The sequence below is a fragment of the Columba livia genome, chromosome 4 (genome assembly GCF_036013475.1).
Source record: "Columba livia isolate bColLiv1 breed racing homer chromosome 4, bColLiv1.pat.W.v2, whole genome shotgun sequence".
Classification (NCBI taxonomy): Eukaryota; Metazoa; Chordata; class Aves; order Columbiformes; family Columbidae; genus Columba; species Columba livia.
In genome coordinates, this window is record NC_088605.1 from 9,221,007 (window position 1) to 9,234,531 (window position 13,525).

Below are 13,525 nucleotides of genomic sequence, written 5' to 3' on the forward strand. Positions count from 1 at the left end.
CTTAATGTCAGAATTATTGATTATCAGTGGGATCCAAGTATTGGTGTCATCCTGGATCAGTCTCCAAGCTGCAAAGGAGTTGATTCCTAAAGTAGGGAATGGATCTGGAGGCCACTGACTGTGGGTCCTCTGGATCCTGAAGTCTGAGAGTCCTTATTCAGGCTTCGGATAATAAACATCTTTTAGGGGAAAAAGGGACATGGATAAAGTTGCAATTTTAGCCATTTCATTTCCTTTCATTTCCTCAGTTGCTATTTTTCAATGCAGCCTTTGCAGGGAAGCTGGCTAGTGGCGCACTGCTTCTCAGCCCTGAGATCTCATTATCTTTCTAGGCCACCCGAGTTAGAAGAAGTCCCTGAACTCTGAGGTTCTAGAATGGGAAGCTCGGAAAGGCAGCAGTTTCTTCCTCTTGGGTTCAAATCCCACTCATATGTGTGTGTATTTTTGTAGTTGCTGCAAAGTACTGAAGACATCCCTGTGGATTTAGCGAACTAGTTAAAGTTGCAACTATTATGTACCTAGAAATAGCTCAAGCGCAGCTTGGAATGCAGCTTCCCCAAAGATGTATGTGCAGGAGGGTGGATAGGGACAGTGCAAGCCAAGGACAGCTCAGCTAACGCTAACCCTTCCTGAATATTGCCATGGGATTTTTAAATGCCTCTCAACTCCCAGAGAGATGCTGGAAGATTTGACCTCAGTTTAACATCTCATCCAAAAAGCAGCAAGTAGTTCTGACAGTGCAGGTCTCCCTTAGAGCTGTGTGGAAAAGTCAGACTTGGATGTGAGCCCAGCCTTAGTGTTGCACTGAAACTCAAGACTTTTGGGGCCTGAAATGATTTCTGAGACACACTCTGACAGATAGGGACTGCAGGAATCAGATTACTGACAAGGAAATTATTCCTAAAATTACTGTTGGGAAAAACGACAAGAGGAACAATTGCAAGTATTTGCTGCTACCAAGACATGCAAGACCTGTTCAGGGAACAAAGAAAGGCTTTATTTCTTAATCTGGTCACTCTGACACTTCCCAAGAGCTTTAAATTGGAAGGAAAAGAATAAGAGGCTTGCTCTGTGAATAGCTCATGTATCAGCATGTGGGACAACTTCAACAGCTTTAGGTATTTTGATGATATTATTCATCACATCTGCCTGGAGGCCTCAATCAACACTCCGGCCTTGTGGTGCTGGGCAACAAGTGCAGATACTGCCCCTGCCCTCCAGCCGTCGCAGGCGGGATTGTGGCAGGATGACAGAGGGGGGGACTCGGGCAGGGGTGTGAGGCAGCCAGATTTTGGCATAACGAGCACATTTGCATCCCATCAGCAGTCACAGCCGCCTCCTTCCCCAGGCTCTGCCAGGCAGCAGCGCTTTGTAGGATTCGTGGCAGAAGTAAAGCTTAAAAGAGGATTTGATGGAAGACAAGATGGCACCTTGCGGGGAGATTTTTACCATGATTTAGAAGGCAGGTTGTGAGAAAGCATAAAAGTGTCTGCAGGAGAAGCGACAGAATCTGTTATCTTTAGCGAGGGAAGAAAGTTTTCTGCTGTGACAGAGTATTAGATTTAAGAGCCGAGGAGAGACCAAGCAGTGAAGAGGTTTAGAGATAAAGGCTTGAGCTTTTCTCCCAATCTCACAGAAATATTTATAGTATCAAAACATGTGCTATCAAGATGAAAAATTGAAACTCAGTGCTTTGATGCTTTTTAGCTGGTGGGGATCTTGGAAAAAAAAAAAAAAATCCATTGCATTTTACTTTATTACAAAAAGAAACCATAAATTCTCCCTGCTTCCCTCATGAATGATCCCCCAGGGCAGCTGGGAAGTCAGGGCGTTCCAGCTTTCACCCGAATGTCACTTTTCACACTCAGCCCGAGGTACCACACAACCATCACTGCAACTTTGGGCACACCAGAGAAACGGCTGCTCAGGGATGTAGTGCAGGTGCTCTATAGGCCCAGATCAGTTTTGGGGTGCCCTTCGGCTAGCATCTGTACCACCCATGCTTGTGCATGGGAAATAAGAGAAGGTAATATTTTATTGGGGTTGTAATGATCCGGTGGGGATATGCCCCCATACCCTCAACATAAGAGCTGGTCCCACTTTGCAATTCCATGAACTGAGCATGAAATGTATTTTTACTTTGCTAAGCTCAGGTTTAAAAATGAAATAATTTTGAAACAGAAAGCCAGAAATTATCAATTTGAAAGCTGTTGAAATACTTTTTTCAAAATATTTTTCAAATAAATATATACTAAAATAGAGTCTCTGCCTCCTCAGTAGATCTGTTTCTTGGTGAGCTGATATTTTCCAGCTGAGAAAATACCAGCTTTAGCAAAGAGAGAAGCTGGTGCTTAACACAATACAAAGTGGAGAGAAGTGCATAAAGAGGAAATGTTGCTAAAGCATTAAAAAGGAAGTTGTTCCTTGCAGGCCAAGTAGATTTAGGACAAGGCTAAAGAAGGAATGTCACAGAGGCTGGTATGAGATGCTTAAAGCAAGGAATTTGGCAGCTGAGAATGGCAGAAACAGGTTTTTTAGACTGTATTTGATGGAGTCAGAAGCACATCGCATGGGTCTAGAAGAATGAATCGGTGACAACACCCAAGCCACCGGGGCTGGCTGCTTGGTGTTACTGCTGTGGTAGAGAAAGGAATGGATTTGGGAGAACAGGGCAAGATTTACCGGGAATGATAAAGAGCATGGGTTAATAAAAGGCATATATATGATATGTGTGTCTGTGTATACATATGTGAATATCTATGTTATTTATCAGGAAGAGAGGCCAAGGTATGAGATCAGATGGCTCAGAATGATAATGAATAAAGTTCTGCATTTTAAATTTGTGTTTAGGCAGATACCTAATCAGATCAAATTGTGTATGGTTATCTCTGCAAGAAATGCTATAATAAATCTTGTTTGCCCAAAAGAACGGTCTATAAAAACAGTTTTTCCCTTTTTTCTGTTTTTGTGATGTATAAGGATGGCAGAAGTGTAATTAATCCCCTCTTGACTTGTGGATGCTCTAACTTCATATAGCATCATAGTTACACACTGAAAATTGCAACCTGGAATTTTAGCATCGCACTTAAAAAGCTAAATTAATGGGAGCAAACAACTTCCCTAGGGCTGTACAGGAAAGACAGCTTAGAGAGCACATTGAAAAGAAACGTGTTGGCCAGCGATTTAGTCATAATTCTGAGAAGGAGTTTCTGCTCATGAGAAAAAAAGGTTGTGTGCCTGACCCTCCTGGACACTGGGTGCCCCCAAATGTCACCATGAAAGCATTTGAGTCCCTATTGAACTGGCTAAAGCAAACACAGAACGCAGGCCCTTTGAAGTTCTGTGCACGATTCCCTGTGCTGCGCCTGCCCTCAGCTGTGCTCCTTCTCCCTGGAACAAGAACTGCTGGTGGCTAATTGTGACGGGAAATGTGTTTTGGGCAGGAGGATGTCACCCCTGAGCTTAGCTTTGCTTCAACAAGACCATTTTTATCACCTGCGCTCCGTTATTGCATTGCATTCAGCACAAGCGCCGTCAGTGTTGTCCTGGATGCAACACTCGTGGGCGCTGACAGGGGAAGAGGTGCAGGCTGGAAAAAGGGGTGAAGTTTACTCTTGAGTTTGGACTCAGTTTCCCCCTCACAGTTTAAATCCCTGCACTCCTACAGCTGTTCCTGGGATCACAGAAACACCCAGGAAAGCGGGTGTGAGCCGTCGTGACCCCTGTAACTCAGCACCGTTCCAATGGCAGACTGTTCACTGAACAGTTACTGGCCTTAGCCAAAGTCTCACCTGCAACATGTCCTGCAGTTTCTGAATGTGACCCCATGTTTTTTGCCAGTTTCCCACAAATCAGGTGTAATTTGTCATGGTTATTTTCAGGCACTAGGGAAGCAAGTTGCTTGGAGCAGGCTGAGCATCCAGCTGCACAGACTTTGGGAAAAGCTTCCAGCAGACTTCGAGAGAGATGAATCGAATGACCCGGCTTTAAAAACCTTACCCAGAGCAGGTAAGTCGCTGCTGGAACTCACGTGTCAAAACAGAAACATCCTTCCCCAGAGCTGGGAGACACAGCCTGTTCCTCTTTAAATCTGTGCTGCGTGCTGCAGAGCTCTGCATTGTTGCCATGGCAGAAATCTCCCCATAGTAATAACCTCTTTCAGAGAAGGTTAAAGAGAGACAGTGCACATGCTCAGAAATGCTGCACTTGTTCTGTTAGCAGTTTGCAGCGGCCATTTCAAAGAGACCATCACAAAGACGAAAGAAAGAGAGATCAGGTACTGATATTTTTTTCCTTTGTTAGAGGGGGTGACTTTTCTCTTTCACAGAAGCCCGCGCACAGATCCGTCTCCATTCGCAGTTGCACTGCAGAGAGAGACCACCCTTGAAGCCTGTCACGATTATTCCTCGCAGGTAGCAAATAACACGGAATAACTAAGAGGCAGTAGTTAGATGTGATCTGACGTGATTGCTGCGCTCAGGGAACATTTATTTTGCGGTGGGGCTCACATATGGAGCAGAGCTGACAGTGGGGTGGGTGGTGCGTGAGGTACCCTGAAAAAGTTTAACAGCAAATCCGCTTTGTTTTGTTGAACCTTTGTAGTGCTCATGGTCAGCTAGGAGAACAGCCTGTGCTCCTGCTGACCAGGAGGCTTCTGCATTAGGTACTTTCAAAGGAGGCTGGTATTACCCTAATTTACTGCTACTTGGAGACACTCTGCTGCATCCTGTTGCAAAGCCTGGTGTCTTCAATTGTATTAACACTTTCTTTGGTTGCAGGTAATGATTAATTAAAACAGAAAACACAAGTTGCTTGTTATTATTTTAATCCCTTTGTTTAAGGTTTGTAGACATAAAAAAAAGTATCACATAGGGTCACTTCTAAATAGTGGGAGGGAGAGGAAACCCATTCTGAGGTTAAAGGAATTACATTGCCAGATCTTTTTTTTGTTGTGGGCCCAAACATATCAGTCATTCTACTTGTATGTGTGTGTCTTGCTTCTGAACCATCCCCTACTCTAATGTCTGGGTTGAGGTGCACAGGAAAGGGATGCGTATAATGCTGCACCTTTCTTGGGTGAATTGCTGGTTTGCACGTGCTGCAAGTGTTCATGCAGAATTTGCAGCTTCAGATGAGTTGTGTCTGAAATCGTGGATTGCATATATCCAAGAGCAAACTTGTTCCATTCTGTGTTTGTGGCAAGATGGGGAAAAACCTTTCCTACCTCCCTCCATTGCCCCTCCAAATGTGACATATAAGCTGTTTTGAGGAGTGCTTGTACTCTTGCCTTCAGCACATGCAAATTTGATGGTTTTATGCAACATCATTTGGTTAGTATGCACCAACTCAAAAATCAGGAAAAGACAGAATGTTGTTCTGCTTTCCTGGGTTCAGCTAAAGAGAATTTTCATGTGGATTTTGTTGTGTTGCTACAACCTACCCTTATTTGATTCTTCATTTGAACGTACAGGAACAGAAGGTAAACTTGGCTGAACTAAGGACCACCCTGGCAGTTTGCCAGCATCCTCGAGACTTGGATTGACATCTGTAATAGACAATTGCAGCTTGACCTAGTCCAGGTTTCCCATATTCCCTCTTGATCTGGACAGTTTACCTGCTGGATCAAGAAAATACTTAATTTGAAACCTGTGTACTTACATATATATATATCTATATGTTTACCTCTGTGTGAAGGACGGGTGTTGCTGGACCAGACTCTGCCTGTCTTCAGGGCATGGTGTGGCCTGGCTCTCATGTTCAGGAGCAAATGGATGGCTGCAAATAGAGGTCCAAAGCTCAGATTAGGAGGGGAAACAGAAGGTTAAAGAGTTTTGATGCATTTACCATTAGGAGTTCTACCTATGACTCTGTGGAGGTTTAACAAAAGTATTTTCCTTCAGCTGCTTTCATAAAGGAGTAATTTTTTATGATCAGTGTGGTACACACTTAATGATAATGGCTACCTTTAGTTGTTATACTTGTGAAAAGATAGTACATCAGTAAAGCAAATGAGTGGGTAAAAACTTCATTCCCAGGTTCAGGTCTGTTTCAGCCAGCTCTATAATCCCTGCAGTTTTGATCTTGAAGTCTAACAGTGAACCAGCTGTCCAGATTCATGTGCCGGTCTGGGACTGTGTAGTTAGAAAAAGGATTGGAGTCACCGAGCAGGCAAAGTTACATCCCAGCTTGCCAATGAAACCAAAAACTGTCTAGGGACTTAGGATTTTCTCCTTCATGTCCAGGGACATCCTCTCCCAGTTGAGTTTTATGTGCACTGCTGGAAAAGCACAGAGAACTTCTGTCCGTGCTCTATATCTTCTGATTTTTTTTTTCTATTTCAAAGGAAGACTGCCAGTGCTTTAGGTGTCAGGAACATTAAGTTCTTTGTAACAAAGCCTTGAATCTGACTTGTTTGTGTCTCTTGATAAACAGAGAAACACCCATTCCCAAGATGCTGGCACCCTGCCTTCTGAGAAGAGTGGCCCTTACCGTTCCATTAGTAGTTGTGGTTGCACTGCTGCTCACAGAGCCCGTTAGATCGGATCAAGAAGCGGGAACAGCCATCCCAGCAGAAAGTACGTACCACCCTGCTGTCTTCTCTTACAGCTTGTACTGTGGTTCTAATGTTGCCGGATTTCATTTCACTGAACCTTGTCCAAATAATTAAAACTATTTGGGACATGTCTTGCTTATGTCGTTTTAAAATCACAACTTGATAGCATACCAGTGCTGTTTTTCTCCTGCATCCAAGGATTTCCATTCTCTCACCCTATTGCTGTCTTGCTTGTACCTGAAATCTGCCACTGTTTTGTACCTTTTATTTCTATCATTGTGTTAGCCCTTTCTATGCCAGGAGTCACCCTGTTTGCTTTTCAGAGACATTTTTGAAACTTGCTTTTTTCAGCTGACATTGACTGTTCATGACATCTTTCATTCTTGGTAATGTCTACCATAATATATTAAAGGCAACAGTCTCTATTAGAAAAATCACAATGAAGATGCCAAGAAAGCACACTTTGTCAGCACTTAGTCTTGCAGGCTTCAACCACCTAATTCTCCTTTGCTGGTCTGTGTTGAATTTAATTTACCTCATAAACATAATGGCAGGTCCTTGCACCAAGTGATGTGGAAAATGCTGTCCTCTCCTTATGCCTGGCATGTACGTTGGTTGGTGGTACAACAGTGAAAGAGCAGGTCTGTAATATGGTTCAATGTTTATTTTTTATCTCTTTGTTTTCCCTAGCTGGCCAAAGAATTTGGCAGACTCCTTTTCTCCAGCAGTCAGGATTTCTGACTGCTGGTTAGCACACAGATCATGAGCTGGAAGCTCATACTCCAGCTTATCAGAGGCATGTGCAAATCAGTCAAATATCAAGTGTTTGCAAAAAGGCTGACAGACACTGCAGGATTTTCTGACATCACTCTGAATATTCATCCTTGCTTCCTTACCAGACCTCAAAGAGCAAACTAAACCTGCACGCAGAATTTCTCACTTGCGCAATATTTCCTGTGAAGTTGTCAGAGAGGCGCAGGCACCGGGAAGCAAATAAGAGCATATGCAGAGCCTGATGATTCGAAGACATTTCGTCGTGTCTATATTTATTCTATCTCAGTGCTGCTATCTGTTAGGGCACAGTTTTGTGTTACATGACGATCAAGGCAACGCAAGCCTTGTGGCCTTCAGTCTGGGTCTCTAGAGATGGGAACTGTATCTTAAACATTGCAATTAGTCCAGAATGCAGCAGTTCTGCTTATCAGCAACACTCACTAATGAGAGGACATTGTGTTTATCTGCTGCTTGCTTCACTAGCTTTGGACAAAGCTGTATCATATTCAAAGTTACAGGCTAAGTGATCTCTCTTTGTGATAATGCAGTCAATTTTATTTCATCAGCTTTCTATTTAGAGCTCAAGTGAGATTAGGAGACAAGATTTTATAGGGAATGGGTTCATGGTTTCAGAGGTAATTTCCGAAAAATCTGAAGATGAGGTTGCAAATGTGCTCAGGGTTGGTGGAGTAAATGAAAGACTCAAGTTATGAATTTAATGTTTCCACGCTATGAACTGTGACAAGAGAAGGATGAGGGGGACAGCAATAAAGGAGGAAGACAATTTTTAATGCAAATTTGTTGAAGTAGTTCTTTTGTCATTGATAGACTATTTACAATAATGTGGTTTGTTCACGAGTACATACATAAGTACTCACTGTGTGGACTCTCTTCTGTAGCTCCTCCTCATACTCAAAATCACTTTTCATTCCTTCTACTTAATACTTCATGCCATATAGTCATGATTCTCTACTAAACACTCCACTAAATGCTTTCCTAGGTCGCCCCTGTGTTGATTGCCATGCATTTGAGTTCATGCAGAGGGCTCTGCAGGATTTGAAGAAGACAGCATATAACCTAGACACACGGGTAAGGAAACATTCCGTTTCTTTGGTATTCTTTAATACGGAAGAAAAATGCTGTGGATAAAAGTAGGTAAGGTGGATGGATTTTGCACAAGACAGTCAACTGTACTGTCCTGTCTTCTGAGGCTGAGTAACTACACTTCACGTCTCTATGCAATAATCTGTGGAATTCTTTTGCCTCAGGGTATCAGGGACACTAGGAATCCCAGGAAAGAATGAACTGACAGTTCTCAGCCCTCTATCCTTCTCTTGCCCAGTTACAGCCATTATCACTGCTGTTGTCATTCCAAATGCTGAGTGCAAGCCTTTGTTTTTGTGTTAGGGGGAGTTAAGGTGAGAGCATCATTTATATTTATTTGCCAAGAAGAGAAAGCCAGCTCAAACAAAAAGCCTATTAAAATAAAATGCTTTTACCCCTGGGGAGAGGATAAGGGAGAAAACACCTTATAGATACTTTTTTCATTGCTCTGATTCCATAATGAAGAAAAATGCCACAAAGTAGAACAGCACAGGGAGTGAAACTTGTTTGGCTTGCAGTCAGTGTGGAGAATGTGCCAAGGTTGGTATGTTCCTTCTGTGAGGGAAGTCGAACCTGTCTCTTGCTCCTGCAACCTGTACTGTGTGAGTAGCTGTATCCCAGCTGCTGTGGGAGCTCCTTTCCCAGCTCCTGCGGACCCTCTAGCTGGGTAAGTGGTGTATCTGCGCTCTCCCACAGATGTTTCAACAGAAGGCACTCAAACCTTTTTTGCTTTTCTAATATGTGGTCAAGGTTGTTTGCAGTTCAAAGCCTGGAAACTGGCATCTTTGAAAAGTGGTTGGAGGTAATTCCCAGCAGGGTCCATCACATTTAGGTGAAAATGCAGGCGCAGGAATGAAGATGCCTTAAATTGTGACATGCTACGAAAAACAAACATTCCAGCAGAACCAGATTGGTATGTAGCACATTTACAGTTAAACAAAATCTGTTCAGTAATTACAGGTCAAATGTATTGTGGGCTTCTTCATTAAGAAATCTCGTTAATGAATAAATCTGCTGAGCACTGTAGACAGCGCAAACAACATCTTCAGTTGGTGCTGTAAAGTGGTTCTAGTACAACTTTTCCTTCTTTTACAAACCTTTGAACTTTACACCAGAATTCCTAAAGCTTCATTCAAAAATATCTCAATTGCTGAAATCTTCTCTGGTTGTCCAGCTATGGCTGTGACCTTTATGACACCTACAGCTTGCAGACCCAAGAGAGAAGCTTTATAAAATACAGATATCCTAAGCAGGAGTAGTAATAAAAACCCAAAATATAGCAGCTGTATTTTAATGCTTTAAAAAAAATGAAAATAAAAGACAGTGAAGGAGAGCAAATGAGGATACAGAAAGGGTTTGGTTGAGAGGCATGTCCTGTTACTGTCACAGCTCTAGATTTGCAAGCAAGCCTGAAAATGTGGCTCCATGACATATTCTCACCAAAACAAACCTATCACTTCCTTATCACTTTAAAATCTAAATAATTGAATCCACATTGAGATCTTCGGTGCCTCTGGACTAGGACAGGCCTATTCCAGTCATTAAGCTAGGAATTCTGCCTACATCTTCAAAATACATGGAAACATTTAAGAGTTGAGGACTTCTTGGAACTGCCTTCTACAGTGTTTCAGTTTTTTAGTTTGATTATTCAGCTGTGGCCCAATTTGATGCAAACTGGGAGTTTTAAGACAATTGCTTTCAGTCACATGTATATTTTACATTTGACTGTTTTAGTTTGTTTCGCTGCTCAGTGGGACAAATGTTTCTGTCCCTGAAAATATAATTCCCTTTGTTAATATTCCCACTGGAGACACTAATTTCCTTGAAAAACTCTCTTTTGTTTGCAAGCAAGATTTTTAGGTGATGACTCAGCAGCTCCCGACAATGTTGGAGTGGGAGGGATTCCCACAAGGTTAAAGAGAAAATTCCCATTCAATTCCTCCTTCAAATCTCACCCTGCAGTTCTGTACAGAGGAAACCATATAGTTTTATTGCACAAATCAGAGTTTTCACACTTAATTTGGCTCTGTGTTGGTCTGCATGGTGTGCCATGAGCTAGGAGAGGGTTCTTGGGCTGCTGGGAGGGAGCTGCTACCATCAAAACCATTCAGCCAGCTCTCAGCCCTACGGCACCCAGAAGCTGCTTGAGACAGAGGCCAGCAGGGAGCAGCCCATAAAAGACAAATCCTGCAGAACAAATCCAGTCCATGGGTTACACAGTTCACTGTAAGTCTTGCATTATAGATACTTCTTTCCAAAATTCCAACCTGTTTTTCAGAGTTAACCAGTGGACATTGCATTCAACTTTAAAGAGCTCAGGAACTGCGTTTTTAGCTGGAATTTATCAGATTTTTTTGTAGGTTCACAATCTTCAGACTTTTTTTCAACTTGCTTTACCCCACCAGGAGACAATAACAAATCTCTGTGTAAATGGTTTTGTGATCATGCTCACAAAACAGATAGAAATGCTGCATTTAGTGCCATTCGTTTTGTTCTTTGTTCTTTTCTAAACTGTCAGTGGTTATTTGGAATGTTCAAAGCACATGAAGTTAGACGTGCCCATGGAAGTAAAAACAAAGACTTGGAAATGTTATTAAAGATATATAAGATGGTAAGCAGCCTTGGGGCTTCACTCCCAAGCTGTTGGCATGCTGTCAACTTCCTTTGTTCAAACTATTGCAAATGATGTCAAGGAGATGGTTAGAAGGTGGTGACTGAGCATCTTTTAGGTGATCAGCAAAGTCTGATTAGATCTTTCCAGTTTTACAGGGCAGCTGAAACAATCAAAGCGATACTTGATTTACTATAGAACCACAGGGCTCTGTCTAGTGATTTATCATCTGCGAAAAGACTTGACCAGTAGAGAGCTTTTCCTGTAGTAAGAAGGGAGGTGATAGGCAGGATGGATCTTTCAGCCCAGCTCTGCTCTAAGAGCCTGTAGCTGATGTGGGTCAATGGATAACACGGATTTTCAAACACAGCCTTTAATCACGTGGCAATTCCATCTCATACAAAAATTGCAAGACGGGCAGATTAAGAATGGATTTCACTGGCTTTGAGAGCTGGTAGTCTTCATAATGCCCTTTTTTTGTGTAGAGATTAATCTGGTGAGTGGGCTTCCCACAGCTAGCGTGTGCCTTGACAATAAGGTAGTTGTCCACTCTTGGATCAGACTCATTCTCAGATACAGCTTCAGCTCATGACAGACAAACTGAGATGAAGACATGATGTTGATGTCAAGCAGCTCTGTGCTCCATCATGCACCTACTGAAGCCACAAGTGGTCCAGACAATCCAGAAAACCAAAGTGTGTGTTTGTTAGAGAGGAGAGATTCCTGAATTTCCCTTATGCAGCCCTGCTGTCCCTTCCCCGGGTCTAACCCTTCTTGCTCAGGTAGGCTGAGGGGTGCAGGCCTTTCTGATCATACCCAGCTCCAGCTCCAAGAAGTTCCCAATCCACCCACGTTACACTGCGGGCAGCAATTATTATGATGAACCCCAGTTCAGCTGGGGGACCTCTGCTCTCGTTGGTCTGGGACCCCTTTCCTTAAAGAGTCCATCAATCCCATCTCATGCTTGAACTGTGGTGGCTGTATGCCAGCTCACCACCTATTGTCTATTTTAGTCCCCAACAGCATATTAACAATAACAACAGTGAAGCAAGATGAGTTAAAACAGAGGTAAATTATGCCTTACTTTCTCTGTATAACTTACAACAGTGAGTCCAGGCTGTAACACTCTAAATTTAATCTTTTTGAGCCTGTTTTTAAGTAGAAATGAGTATTGCTGATGGGTGTGTGGGTTTTTTTAAAACTTCTTGTGAACTTGAGAGCTTATGCTCCAGTTTGTGCAGTTGAAGTAAGATTGTAAGTACATTTAAACAAAAATAATAGCACCCAGGCACGTACTGAATATCCTGGTATAAAAAACATGAATGTGTACCAGACTGAATTTCTCCATGTCACAAGAATTATTACTATGTTGGTATGCCAGTTAATCACACAAAAGCTAAATTATTTTGCAGAGCCGTAAGCACTAACTCTTAATTGTTACCTTAAGCCTCATCTCATACAACCAATCCCAAATCTTAGAACAAAAGGAAAGTGGACTTCTCTTTGGGAGCTAATTAGTTTTACAGCACTGATGGTTGGTTTTTGATGTTGCTTTTTTCCCCTTCTCTTATAGACAGAAACTTTGCTTCTTCAGGTGGAAAAGAGAAATCTGTGTGACTGTGTAGCTGCAAATCTGCTGAACTGAATCCTGGAGGCCAGCTGAGGAGTATCACCTGTTCAGCGGTTTTTAAAAGGCAGCTGTATAAAATACAGCTTTATGGAGCTCATCTTGTAAGCATGTATAACCCAATGTACTGAGGAAATTATGGGGTTGTGTCTTATGTATTTGTCTGCTCTGTTTCGTTTTGTTTGTTGTTTTTTTATTTTAAAGTACTCTCTTTTCATATCCACTGGGTTGCCAATAAGGGCTCAGTTCAGTAAATCTGTTACTTGGTATTAGAGTGGGGGAAAAATTTACCTGCTGTTATTTTTAAATCACAGTTGGCCAAGTGTAACCTACAAGATAAATATGGCCAGCAGTGGTCTAGAGACACTTGCAGCTGTTTTTTGTCTCTAATACGAACATACCTCTGTGGCGACTTACCCAGTTGTATTGAGACAGGGAATTGTGGTCTCTGTAGGCTTTGCCTGTGTATTAAAGATGATGAAAGTCCTTTCTGTTTGTTGTCTGCACTGTGACCATGAGTCAGCACTGGGCCCTTGTGGCCAAGAAGGCGAATGGCATGCTGGGGTGTGTTAGAAGTGGGGTGCTTAATCGTTCAAGAGAGGTTCTCCTTCCCCTCTACTCTGCCCTGGTGAGACCACATCTGGAATATTGTGTCCAGTTCTGGGCCCCTCAGTTCCAGAAGGACAGGGAACTGCTGGAGAGAGTCCAGTGCAGGGCAACCAAGATGATGAAGGGAGTGGAGCATCTCCTGTGTGAGGAAAGGCTGAGGGAGCTGGGGCTCTTTAGCTTGGAGGAGACTGAGGGGTGACCTCATTAATGTTTATAAATATGTAAAGGGTGAGTGTCACGAGGATGG

At 42.7% G+C, this 13,525-nt stretch overlaps 1 protein-coding gene across 1 annotated transcript; it reads left to right on the forward strand.

The window, feature by feature from the left end:
* Positions 1-4,062: 4,062 nt before the first annotated feature.
* Positions 4,063-13,155, forward strand: LOC102095005 (NELL2-interacting cell ontogeny regulator 1). Its single transcript, XM_005498467.4, has 4 exons — positions 4,063-4,276; positions 6,433-6,575; positions 8,328-8,416; positions 12,616-13,155. Exons 1-4 carry the CDS (start codon positions 4,188-4,190, stop codon positions 12,685-12,687), a joined length of 393 nt encoding a protein of 130 aa, XP_005498524.1. The 5' UTR covers positions 4,063-4,187; the 3' UTR covers positions 12,688-13,155.
* The last annotated feature ends 370 nt before the right edge of the window (positions 13,156-13,525 follow it).

Coding starts and splice junctions, on each gene's coding strand:
- LOC102095005 (XM_005498467.4), top strand. CDS start 4,188: ATGCTCAGAAATGCTGCACTTGTTCTGTTAGCAGTTTGCAGCGGCCAT. Junction 4,277..6,432: donor ACGAAAGAAAGAGAGATCAG/GTACTGATATTT, acceptor CTTGATAAACAG/AGAAACACCCATTCCCAAGA. Junction 8,417..12,615: donor CATATAACCTAGACACACGG/GTAAGGAAACAT, acceptor CTTCTCTTATAG/ACAGAAACTTTGCTTCTTCA.